A 13,573-nucleotide genomic window follows, 5' to 3' on the forward strand; every position below is an offset into this window, starting at 1 on the left:
AGATGGACTAACCTAGAGTCATCATTACTACTTACACTGGGCATTAACTATCTAGAGATGTTGGGCGCCTTTTATCATTTAAAAGCATATGTATCTAATATGCAGCACTTGCATGTTTGGTTACAAATTTATAAATACTACGGTGATGGCTATATTAACCATATGGGTGGCATAAAATCATTATCATGCGACAAATTGGTCAACATGATTTGGCAATGGTGTGCCAAAAGACATATTTGGCTATCAGCTACTTACCTACCAGGTAAGCTAAACACCCATGCCATGAGAAAATTAAACGCCTGGGTTGCAAGTTTGAACAGACCTTACCTGGAACTGGGATTGTCCAAACAAACCATCACCACCATGTCGGCATCCCTTCGAACATCCACCAAGAGGCAGTACTTAACCAGCATCAAAAAAAGGGAGAAGTACTGCCAGGAAACAGGGACAACATACGCAACAGCCACCAACATACTGGAGTTCCTGGCCTAGCTACACCACGACGTAGGGATCAGCTACAGTGCCATCAACACAGCGCAGAGTGCTCTTTCTGCTTATCTCAAACCAGCGCCAGGACAACAGGCGATTGGATCCCATCCACTGGTTTTAAAACTGATGAAGGGCATTTACAATATCAAGCCCTAAGCCCAGGTATACCCATATTTGGGATATCAGTGTGGTCCTGACATATCTCAGGGAATGGCCACCAGCCAGATCCCTCGGCCTCGAGCAAGCTACACTAAAGACGCTCATGTTGATGGCACTTGTATCCGCTCAGAGGGTCCAGTCACTACACCTATTGCGACTGGACAACATGATCACAGCTCCAGACCAGATCTGTCGTTATCCAGCGACTGATCAAACAGAGCAGACCAGGAACACCTAATCCAGTCGTGGCTTACCCACCAGAACCACGGTTATGTGCCATGACCCACCTAGGGGGAAAGACCGTTCAGAAATTTTATAATAAGCCGTTGGCAAAACCTGGTTTATTTGCAGTAAAGATTTACGAACTGCAAATATTTAATTTAAGCCCAGGGGAGCAACTTAATTCTTTGTTGTTATTGTTTAAAAAATACCATTGTGTTTTTCTACAAATAGACTCATTGGTTGATTACAATAACACTTCCTCCCTCAAGAACTTCGGCAGTGAGTGAAATGAAACTGTTACACGGTTTGAAATCACATAGCTTTGAAATCTTCACGTAGTCACTCACGTGACTCCGAAGTAAAATAGTAAGATTAAACGGGAATTTACCAGTTTGAAGTTTGATCTGTATTTTATGAGGAGTTACGATGAGGGATTACGTGCCCTCCGCTCCCACCCTCATTATATGGTTCAAACTAATAAATTGATGTCTCCTTATCTTTACTATGTTTACTTCAAATAACTGTCTATCTGTGATTCCACACCGCTGCTTGGAAGTATGCCGCGCCTGCGCACTGAGCGGGTTCTTCACGTAATCCCTCATCGTAACTCCTCATAAAATACAGATCAAACTTCAAACTGGTAAGTTCTCGTTTAATCTTACTATTTTAACTCTTGATTCCACTTGCACCCTATATCCAGGCTACGTTTGGGGGCCTGTAGATAAGTCCCATTAGGATCTTTTTAGCCTTACAATTCCTTAGTTCTATCCATACTGACTCCACATCTCCTGTTTCAATGTCACCCCTTGCAAGGGACTGAATTTCATTCCTCACCAACAGAGCAACCCCAACCCCTTTGCCCACATGGCTGCCTTTTCGATAGGATGTATATCCTTGAATATTCAGTTCCCAGCCCTGGCCCTCTTGTAGCCATGTCTCTGTAATCCCCACAACATCATACTTGCCAATTTCTAACTGAGCCTCAAGCTCGTCCACTTTATTTCTTATACTTCACGCATTAATATACAACACTTAGACTTGAGTCAGGTTAAACATTGGCGCTGGCAAGAATCCTAATCAAAACTCTATATTTACTTTGACTGACAAGGCTGGGTTGGCAGTGACCATACAGCAGATGAGCATGAGCAGGTCAACAGTATTTGGTTACTCAAACCCAACTTTACTTAGACTTCAAGCAATGTGTTTTCTGAAGCTTGCATGCCATGCAAGTTCATGCCGTCCATTAGTTACCAGGATTAAATCCCACACACTTAAGTAATGTTTTCCTATATAACTATTCAAAAAACAGCTACTTTCACTACAATAAACAAGTCCTTCAACCGACCTAATCCAACCTGGACAACATAACACTGTAGTCCACTTCTTGAACGACTCTGGATGTGTTTTTATTTTGCTCTTGTTATGTTTTTACACTAATGTCTTGTGTTTTACTGATACTTCTGTCACACTCTGGTGCTTTTCGTGCTTTACACCACTAGAGGGCGGTCATGAGCTACCATCTACCTCATTGGAGACCTCAGACTATCCTTAATCCATCTTTACTGGACTTTATCTTGCACTAGATTTTATTCCTTTTATCCTGTATCTGTACACTGTGGACGGCTTGATTGTAATCTTGTGCAGAGTTTCCGCTGACTGGATAGCACGCAACAGAAAAGCTTTTCACTGCACCTCAGTACACGTGACAATAAACTAAACTAAACTATAATATTATGTGTAATTTATGTATATATTTTGAGGTGTTTGTTTGAGTCCATGTGGCTGTGATGAACAAAGAACATACAGCAGAGGAACAGGCCCTTTGGCCCACAACGTCCATGCCGAACATGTTAAGCTGATCTCATCTGCTTGTACATGATCAATATCCATCCCTCTATTCCCTGCGTACCCATGTAGCCTGTCTAAAAGCCTCCTAAACACCACTATCCTCTCTACCATCTCTAGCCAGATTCCAGGCATTCACCACACTCTGTGTAAAAAACTTGCCCAGCACATCTCCTTTAAAATGTGCCCCTCTCTCCTTTGTCCCACCATCAGTCTGAAGAAGGGCCCCGACACAAAACCTCACCTATCCATATTCTCTAGCGATGCTGCATGACCTGCTGAGTTACTCCAGCACTTTGTGTCCTGTTTTTATCCAGATGTGCTGGGGAGAGGGTGTTGTGTGTGGGTTGGAATCTGGGGTGCTGGGGGGGGTGGGGGTGGGGTGATAGGGGGGGGGTGAGGTTATTGATGTATTACTTAAACTAAAATATTTTAAAGTGGCTGAGTTTAGAAATACAGCATGGAAACAGGCCCTTCGACCCACCGAGTCCATGCAACCATCGATCACCCATTTGCATTGATTCTATGTTATCCCACTCTCTTATCCCATCTACACACTCGGTGTAATTTACAGAGGCCCATTCACCTACAAACCTGCACGTCTTTGGGATGTGGGAGGAAATGGAACACCTGGAGAAAATGCACGTCGTCACAGGGAGAACGAGCCGACTCGGCAGAGACAGCACCCGAGGTCAGGATTGAACCCGGGTCTCAGGCGCTGTAAGGCAGCAGCTCTACCAGCCACGCTACTGTGCCATTGGGTTAATGGGTGCCTCAAGCAAAGAGCTAAGAGAAAATTGCTGGAAGAACTCAGCGGGTTGGGCAACATCCATGTGCGGAGTGGGCAGAGGAGGTTTTGGGTGGGGTGAGTCTTAAGAAGGGTCCCGACCCTAAACATCAGTTGTCCACTCCTCCCACAGATGCTTTGTTTATTATTGTCACATGTACCGAGGTACAGTGAAAAGCTTTTTGTTGCGTGCTATCCATTCAGCAAAAAGACTATACATGATTACAATCGAGTCATCCACAGTGTACAGATATAGAATAAATGGTATAGAGTCATAGTGTGAATGAGTGAAACAGTGAGGAAACAGGCCCTTCGGCCCAACTCGCCCACACCGGGAAACAATATCCCAGCTATTCCTCTCATGATTTTGTACACCTCTATAAGATCTCCCCTCACCCTCCTGCGCTCCATGGAATAGAGACCCAGCCTACTCAACCTCTCCCTACAGCTCACACCTTCTAGCCCTGGCAACATCCTCGTAAATCTTTTCTGAACCCTTTCAAGCTTGACAATATCTTTCCGATAACATGGTGCCCAGAACTGAACACAATATTCTAAATGCGGTCTCACCAACGTCTGATACAACTGCAACATGACCTCACATTCTATACTCAATACTCTGACTGATGAAGGCCAAAGTACCAAAAGCCTTTTTAACCACCTTATCTACCTGCGACTCAACCTTCAAGGAACCATGCACCTGTACTAGATCCCTCTGCTCTACAACACTACCCAGAGGCCTACCATTTATAGTGTAGGTCCTGCCCTTGTCCGACATCCCAAAATGCAACACCTCACACTTCTCTGTATTAAATTCCATCAACCATCCCTCCGCCCACCTGGCCAATCGATCCAGATCCTGCTGCAATCGTTCACAACCATCTTCACTATCTGCAAAACCACTAACTTTTGTATCATATGCAAAGTGCTAATCTTGCCCTGTATGTTCTCATCCAAATCATTGATGTGTATAACATTTAGTGCAAGATACAGTCCAGTAAAGTCTGATTGAAGATAGTTCCGATGATGTAGATAGGAGGTCAGGACTGCTCTCTAGTTGGTGATGGGATGGTTCAGTTGCCTGGGAAGAAACTGTCCCTGAATCTGGACGTGTGCTTTTTCACACTATATGTACCTCTTGCCTGATGGGGGAGGGGAGAAGAGGGAGTGACCGGGGTGAGACAGACATCTGCCTTAGTGAATGCCTAGATCTCTGCCAAGCAACGCACTAGTTCCCTGTCTCAGAGCTCAGCCACCAAGAAATGAAACTGAAACATACAGGCACTCACTCTCTGCCGAGCAACATGGAGAGAAGCATCTTTCACTGGGGGGAGCTGGGCAGTAGGTTCAGGGGATCGAAATCCAACAAAGTCCGAAAACTCATCCAGGCCACCCCTTGGGAAGAACTTGCCGACAACGAGGAAATTGACCACATCTGCTGCAGCCCTCATCTGACTGTGTTCATCCTGAGGGATGGCAGGGTTTATACACTGAGCAACAGCCACAAGAGGAGTGGACAACTAGGTGAGTGAGTTAAAGACCAAGGTTTTAAAGACCAAGCAGTCTGAAGAAAGATCCCGGCCCGAAACATCACCCATCCTTTTAATCCGAATGCTGTCTGTCCTGCTGAGTTACTCCAGCACTTTGTACCTATCTTTGGTACCTACCAGCATCTGCAGTTCATTTCTACACAAGGTTTTTATTTGTTTGTTGCCATCAGGCAGCACAGTGGTGTAGCTGGTAGAACAGCTGCCTCACAGCACCAGAGACCCGGGTTCAGTCCAAACCTCAGGAGCTGTCTGCATGGAGTTTGCACGCTCTCTCCGTGACCGCATAAGTTCCATTCCACATTCCAAAGATGTGCTGCTTTGTAGGTTAATTGGCCTCTGTAAATTGCCCCGCGTGTGTAGGGAGTGGATGCATAAGTGGGATAACATTGAACTAGTGTGAATGTTGGTCAAGGTGGACTCAATGGGACGAAAGACCTAAACGTTTATACATGGGGTGATGGGTGCCTGTAACGTGCTGCCAGTGGCACACCTGCCCACGCTTGGCCCATATTCACAGAGTTACTCCGGCACTTTGTGTCTTTTTTTGTAGACCGACATCTGCAGTTCCTTCGCTGATGCCAGATGGCAGTTTTCTGGACTATTGAAAGTTATTCTTATTTACGCACCTGAACATTTTAAAATTCTGTGTAGTTTTAGATGTTGCAATGATTGCATAATAAATAATATAGTAGAGCAGGTGAGTTTAAAAGGTGAGCAGGAACAGTCCCTACTGAGATAACAGGGAATGGAGAGAAGGCAAGAAAATGGGATTGAGAGTAAGATGGATCAGCCATGATTGAATGGCAGAGTAGACTTGATGGGCCGAATGGCCTAATGCTACTCATGTAACTTATGAACTTTTGAATGTGGGAATTGGGGTTCAGTTGAGTTTAAAGGGAGTGTGGGAACAGTCTCTGGTGTGTTTAAAGGCAGCATACAAAGCATACCAGGGTAAGCCAGATACAGAGCCTTCACGCCCTCAAGTTTTACTGCCTTTAGTGTTAGATCTAATATTAAAAGTGTCCTTACGCAGGCAGTCTTACAATGATGTTAAGGGAATTATTTTTATATAACAAAGCAGCAAATATTTTGTAAATAATTTATTGTCATAAAATTAAAAAGAATAAATCTGGAAGAAGTAAATGATTGCTTCAATGAAATGTCTCAGGATAAGTATATATATATTGCTGGAACTTGTTGGAGGGAGTCCTGAATTTATTCAAAGATCTTTGCAGTGTAATAGATGTATTTACCTCTGTGACTTTGACATTTACTTTCACTTTCATTTCTGTTGGTCCAGGCCGTTGTAACGTTGAATAGAAATGTTTACGTTGGAAATCATTTAGCTCCACCCCGATGACACAACTTACATTGTTACAGTAAATCACAAGCACTGAGCCACAAGGATGTAATGTTGGGGCTTTATAAGGCCACATTTGGAATATTCTGAGCAGTTTTGGGCCCCATATGAAGTAGCGGCACTGCCTCAGCAGCTGCGGCTCGCCTGCAGTCCATCTGTTTTTTCTTTTTTTTAGTTTTCTTGTCCTGTTTTAGTTAGTTAATTCTAGTTATTAGGTTGTGTATGTGGGGGGGGGGGGGAGTTTTGGTCTCTTCCTTCGGGGGAATGTGACCTTTTCTTGTCGTATCCCCCGTCTCCGTCTGCGCTGAGGCCTAATGGCGGAGCTGGCGGCCTCCAACTGGGACCGACCTTGAGGCTCCAGAGGCAGAGCCGGCCAGGACTTACCAGCACGAGGCTAGCTGACTTCAGGGCTGTGGTGGCGTTTCGGCGCCGGCGGCCCGGCTTCGTGGCTGTGGCGGCGTTCCAGCGACGGCGGCCTGACTTCGGGGCTGGGGTGACATTCCGGCGGCGGCGACCCGACTTCGGAGCCTCGGAGGCTCAGCCGCCGGCCAGTGGACGACATCGTCGGGAGCTCGCAGGTCACAGGTTGGTGACCTGTTTTTCCGGAGCTCCCGCAACAACAGCTTCATCCACTGGACTGGAGGGCGGCAGCTTCGGCAGCTTCGACCACCCCAGGCCGTGGAGTTTGAACCGGCCTGTTCGCGGAGCTCGGACTCAGCCGCGGGACTGACTTACTTACCATCACCCGGCGGGGTCACAACATCGGAGGCCTGGATCGCCTCAGCGCAGAGGGAGAACAAGGAGGGAAGAGACAAAGACTTTAAGACTTTTGCCTTCCATCACAGCGAGGAGGTGCCTGGTGAACTTACTGTGGTGGATGTTAAATTTGTGTTTATTGTGTGTTTTTGTTATTTTATTATATGTATGACTGCAAGGCACGAAATGTCGTGCAGACCGGAAGGTCTAAATGACAATAAAGGATACTTTACTTTTTTTAAATATTTGAGGAAGGATGAGCCAGCTTTTGGAGAGGGTCCAGAGGAGATTAATGCGAATGATCCCGGAGACGATTGGGGTAACATACGATGAGCATTTGAAGTCTCTGGACCTGTACTCACTGGAGTTTAGAAGAATGAGGGGGTATCTCATTGAAATCTACCAAATAATGAAAGTCCTGGATAGAGTAGATGTGGAATGGATTTTTCCAGTAACGAGTTGGGCCCTCTGACGGCCCAACCTCACAATGAAAGGAGGTACCTTTAGAATGGAGATGAGAAGGGATTTCTTTAGCCAGAGGGCAGTGAATCTGTGGAATTCATTGACACAGACAGCTGCGGAAGTCAAGTCATTGGGTATTCCTAAAGCAGAGATTGATAAGTTCTTTGTTAATAAGGGCTTCAAAGGTTACAAGGGGAAGACAAGAGAATGGGGTTGTGAGGGGGAAATGATCAGCCATGATCAAATGCGGAGCAGATTTGATGGGCAAAAATGGTCTAATACTGCTCCTTTATGGTGTTATAAGGAGATATTAGAGCAAAAAAAGACACAAGTGCTGGAGTAATTCAATGAGTCAGGGAGCATCTCTGGAGAACATGAATAGGTGATCTTTCTTAACCCTGATTGTAGTAGTAGGGAGAAAGCTGTAAGAGAGGTGGGGTGGGACAAAGCCTTACAAGTGATAGGTGGATTCAGGTGAGGAGGATTTGATTGTCAGATGGGTGGACAAAGGCCAGAGATGGAAAGAAGGCAATAGGTTGCGAGGGAAGGACAGAAGTGGTGTGAAGCATGAAGTCAGAGGAAGGGATGTGGGTGGAAGCTCAGATGTTGGTGAGGCTGCACTTAGAGTATTGTGTGCAGTTTTGGTCACACTGGTATAGGAAGGATGTCATTAAGCTGGAAAGGGTGCAGAGCAGATTTACAACAATGTTGCCAGGACTCGAGGGCTTACAGCACAGGAGACTGAGGGGTGATCTTACAGAGGTATACAAAATCATGAGGAGGATAGGTAGGGTGAATACAGTTTTTTCCCAGGGTAGAGAAATCAAGAACTTATGGGTGTAGGTTTAAGGTGAGAGGGGAAAGATTTAATAGGAACCTGAGGGACTCTTTTTTACCACAGAGGGTGGTGGGTTTATGGAACGAGCTGCCAGATGAGGTAGTTGAGGCAAGTACTATAACAACATTTAAAAAACACTTGGACAGGTGTATCGTAAAGATTTAAAACCGAGATGAGAAAAACTTTTTTCACACAGAGTGGTGAATCTCTGGAACTCTCTGCCACAGAGGGTAGTTGAGGCCAATTTATTGGCTATATTTAAGAGGGAGTTAGATGTGGCCCTTGTGGCTAAGGGGATCAGGGGGTATGGAGCGAAGGCAGGTACGGGATACTGAGTTGGATGATCAGCCATGATCATATTGAATGGCGGTGCAGGCTCGAATGGCCGAATGGCCTACTCCTGCACCTAATTTCTATGTTTCTATAATAGGGAAGGTTTAGAGGGATATAGGCAAAATACAGGCAAATACGACTTAAATGGGGTATTTAGGTCAGCATGCAAGAATTGGGCTGAAGGACCTGTTTATTAGTCATGACTTTATAAACTCCAAGTATGCTTTAAGGAGCATTTTACAGGAGCATGCTGGAGAAAGGTGGGATTAAGGAGAAGTGGGATTAAGGAAGAGAATTCCAGAGATTAGAAGCCAGTCAGCTGAATATACGGTTTGTAGTTCTCCTGGTTCTTAAAAGGTTGATCAATGTAGCCGATAGACCATAAGCGAGTCTGAAGAAGGCTCCCAACCCGAAATGTCACCCATCCTTTTTCTCCAAAGATGTTGCCTGACCCGTTGAGTTACTCCAGCACGTTGTATCTACAATTTTAGGTATAAACCAACAGCTGCATTTCCTTCCTACTTCAATTTAGCAAATGTGCTCTCCTGTGGAATCTGTTATAACGTGTTGGAATGTCTTTTGGTTCACTCTATGGTTTGGTCATTGGCTTCTCCTGAATTTTGTAATCTTCTTCTTATCGAGTCCACACACAGGATTAGAAGTTGTTCAGCCAGAGCTGAACACGCCTCTCGGCATCTGCATACAATGGTGTCTGTCTTGTCGCTTCTTGTACTTCTTGTGCGTGGTGGTGGAAAGATTGGTGGAAACAGGGCCGCGACGTGAACGCTCTTTCCTTGACCCCAATTTTGTAATGAACACAAGCTTTGTTTACTATTGTGCAAAGCTACAGGTCGATCATAACTGAAGTGAAGAGATTTAAAATTCTGATTCCTCCCTTGATAAACCTTCCTAATAAAACCAATGTGTGTTAAATTCTACTTTCTGCAGTTGCAATATTTTTTGTTCCCTCTCCTGCACAGAGCTGATCACTGCGATACAGGACGAGAAGATTCATACAGCAGACATCGGTGGCTCCAACATCCTCTACGTGTCTGAAGCAGGAAATGTATACTTCAGTAAAGTCCCAAACCAAAAATGTGGAGTGGCAAATAAATCTTTCATCGTCACAAAACCAAAGTAAGAATTATCTTGATTATTAGATTGTGATTGTGGTTCGGCTTTGGCTGCCGCTGCTCTCTCTTCACACTGTGTTTTTGATTTTCTGTTTTTGGATTGAATTCTGTTATTAATTTGTGTCTCTGTGATGTCTTTATTACTTGTTGTATTCCGATTATATGTTATTCCGATTACTATGTAAGGTGTCCTTGAGATGTCTGAAAGGCGCCCATTAAATACAATTTATTATTATTAGTATTATCTGTTATCTGTTAGTTGACATCTATGTGGAGAGGAATGGTTAATGTTGTGTAGTTTAAGTTTAGAGATACAGCATAGAAATAGGCCCTTTGGCCATCCAAGTCCATGCCAACCATTGATCACCCGTTCACACTAGTTCAATGTTACCCCACTTTCTCATCCACTCCCTCTACACGAGGAGCGATTTACAGAGGACAATTAACCTACAAACCCACACGTGTTTAGGATGTGGGAGGAAACTGGAGCATTAGGAGGAAACCCACGCGGTCACAGGGAGAATGTACAAACACCACACCGACAGCACCCAAGGTCAGGATCAAACCCAGGTCTCTAGCACAGTGAGGCAGAAGCTCTACCAGATGCGCTACTGTGCCACCACAAAAATGTTTCAACTTTTAGCAGCGCTGGTTATTGGCCTAAAATATTAACCTTGTTTCACCCACCACTGAAGCTGCCTGATCAGCTGAGTATTATCAACATTTCATGCTGTTGATTTTTGAACTTCACCAACCATAACATTTAGAAGCGTGAAAGCATCTAGCACTGAGTCAGGAACAACTTGTTGCCCGCTGTTATCAGACTACTCAGCGATGCTCTCATAGGTAATGTAGTCCTCAACTTAAGGGCCTGTCCCACCAGCATGCGATTGCATGCGTCTAGCGTAACCAAACGGAAGTGGAGTTCGCCTTTAGTTTGCGCTAAATTTGCGGTAAGTACACGCAAGATTCACGCGTGACGTAATTTACGTCAAACTCACCAAACAGCTGGGCAGGAGGCGGGCCGACTGAATTTGGACGTCGCACGACGTCGGGCGGTGACGTCATCGCGCAACGCCATGCGCTAGGCGTACACTGTCAAGACGCTGCGTACGACGTCAAGATGCTGCGTAGAGCATCAAGATGCTGCGTACGCCTATCGAGGAACTGCATACGGCCGTCGAGGCGTTGCGTACGGCCTCAATGCGGCTGTGGGCCTACAGGCCGTTGTCGCGCGGGAATTTTCGTAAAGTGCAAGATTTTTGGAGCCCCGCGCGATGTTGGGACCAGCCCCGCACAACTCTATTCGCCTCCGCCGATCGAAGTGGGACTGGCCCCGCCAGTCTGTACGCCCCAAGCGACCATGTTTGGTCGCGCTAGACGCATGCTATCGGATGCTGGTGGGACAGGCTCTTTACACCCTTGCCTCAGGGGGGCATCATTCAGATAGCCGTGTGGAAGAAGTTGTTCCTGAGTCTGGTGTTATGTGCTTTCAAGCTTTTGTATCTTCTGCCGTGTGGGAGAGGAGAGAAGAGGAAATGACCGGGGGCGAGAGCAGTACTGAGGGAGCGCTGCACTGTTTCTTTTTACCAAAAATAAATGTCATCAATTATTACAAGAATAATAGGCACAATACAAAACAATACCAACAAATCCACCACCATAGTTCAAAGTAAAACAAATAATCCTAAATATTAAATATACGGAGTATTATACAACTATGTTACAATCCTTGTCAAGGATACATTCCAACCCCCTGCGGTGCCCAACGGTCCTGTATACCGCCCAGGGTGCCCGTGGACAGCGCCTATTACATCTCTAGTACCAAACAGATGCGGACGTAACCCCGGAAAAGGGGCAGGCAGCCGGTTTGGGCCGAGCCCTCTCCACCCTGGCAGAGGGGGCCCCCGGTCGACAGCAACCAAGTTCCAGACCCTCAGCAGTTCCCAGTAGAAGCTGCCACTGCATTGTCCTTCCACTGACTGGTTAGCATGCAACAAAAGCTTTTCACTGTACCTCGGAACACATGACAATAAACTAAACTGAACTGAGCACTTTGTGTCTGTATCTTCGATATATTCCAGCATCTGCAGTTCCTTTCTACATATCCAATTAAAGCTCTGTAATGTGGTTGATGGGTGACCAGGACCACATGGGGACGGTTCAGTTGCCTGATAACAGTCGGGAAGAATGGGTAATGAGTAACACGGAGAGTTTCTGGGCTGAAATGAAGTTCTTGCCTGAGTGACTGACTCGTGGTTTATCTGTTTCCACAGGTTACTCAGCAGCTTTGCAGGGAGGTGTGTCGTTCAAGTTGCCTGTGGAAGCAATCACTCTCTGGCTCTCTGCAAAGGTAGGAGTATCACACGGCAGCAATGGGCCAGCTGATCACATTGGTCAATAGAACGCATCGGTCTGGGAAACGTGGACCAGGCAGATTGCCTCGCTGTGGGTGGGGCAGTACGGAGCCACTCTCGGCGTAGAACGATACCCTTGATCAGTAACGTTGTCAGAGATTATGGGGAGAAGGCAGCATAATGCGGTTGAGTGGGAAACATAGACCAGCCATGATTGAATGGCGGTGTAGACTTTATGGGCCAAATGGCCTAATTCTGCTGCTAGAACTAATAAAATGAGTACAGCACAGGAACAGGTCCTTTGGCCCACAATGACTATGCCAAACATGATGGTAAGTTAAATTAATCTCCTGTGTTTGCACGTGATCCTTATTCCTCCATTCTCTGTCCATGTAAGGTCTTTTAAATACCACTATTGTATCTGCCTCCACACCATCCCTGGCAAAGAGTTGCAGCTCGATTATAATCATGTATTGTCTCTCCGCTGACTGGATAGCACGCAGCGAAAGCTTGTAACTGCACCTCGGTGCACGTGACAATAAACTAAACTAAACTAAACTACACTAACCGGTCCTGCACCCTCTCCAAAGCCTCCATATATGAAGTATCCAATGAGAATTAACGAGCTTAATCGAATTATACATGAGCAGATGTGACATAAACTTTCTGACGTGTAATTTTTGACAAGGTTTTCATTTTTATCTCTCCTCCGAGATGGTCAAGTCTTTGCGTGGGGCAAGAACACAAATGGTCAACTGGGAGTGGGCGAGGCCGTTGGTACCACGCACAGTCCGCAGCACGTGACAGCGCTGGCTGGGATTCCCTTGGCTCAGATCGCAGCGGGAGGATCCCACACCATTGCAGTGTCTCTGTCAGGGACAGTGTTCGGCTGGGGAGCAAATCACCGTGGACAGCTGGGTCTAAACGATGTGAAGGGTAAGAAAAACGAGGACGGGGATCTTCCCAATTGTACTCATGCCCATCTCTGGGGTCCACGCCTGGCCGTGGGGAATTTTAGTTTAGTTTAGTGTAGAAATATACCGTGAAAACAGGCCTTTCGGCCCACCAAGTTCACACTGACACTTGTTCTATCCAACACACAAAGGTTGATTTACAGAAGCCAATTAACCTATACCTGTCAGGGGGGAGTTTCCCCCGCCACGGGTACCATGTAATCCCGTGCTACCTGCTCCATGGTCGGATAGTCGGCGACTAAACCGTCTCCCCCACCTTGTTTGCCAGGTGAGGAGGGGGTTGTGGACCTCAAGCAGGAGCAAAAACA

The 13,573-nt window shown here is 46.0% G+C and overlaps 1 protein-coding gene across 1 annotated transcript in view; it reads left to right on the forward strand.

The window, feature by feature from the left end:
• Nucleotides 1–4,798: 4,798 nt before the first annotated feature.
• The window catches only part of LOC116979175 (probable E3 ubiquitin-protein ligase HERC4), a 75,443-nt gene continuing 66,668 nt past the window's right edge, over nucleotides 4,799–13,573 (forward strand). The window contains exons 1-4 of the mRNA XM_033030752.1: nucleotides 4,799–5,026; nucleotides 9,782–9,938; nucleotides 12,211–12,287; nucleotides 13,006–13,227. Coding sequence (XP_032886643.1) covers nucleotides 4,807–5,026; nucleotides 9,782–9,938; nucleotides 12,211–12,287; nucleotides 13,006–13,227 — 676 coding nt within the window. The 5' untranslated portion in view covers nucleotides 4,799–4,806. The remainder of the gene's footprint in view (nucleotides 5,027–9,781; nucleotides 9,939–12,210; nucleotides 12,288–13,005; nucleotides 13,228–13,573) is intronic.

The sequence above is a fragment of the Amblyraja radiata genome, chromosome 1, assembly GCF_010909765.2.
Source record: "Amblyraja radiata isolate CabotCenter1 chromosome 1, sAmbRad1.1.pri, whole genome shotgun sequence".
NCBI classification, from domain to species: domain Eukaryota; kingdom Metazoa; phylum Chordata; class Chondrichthyes; order Rajiformes; family Rajidae; genus Amblyraja; species Amblyraja radiata.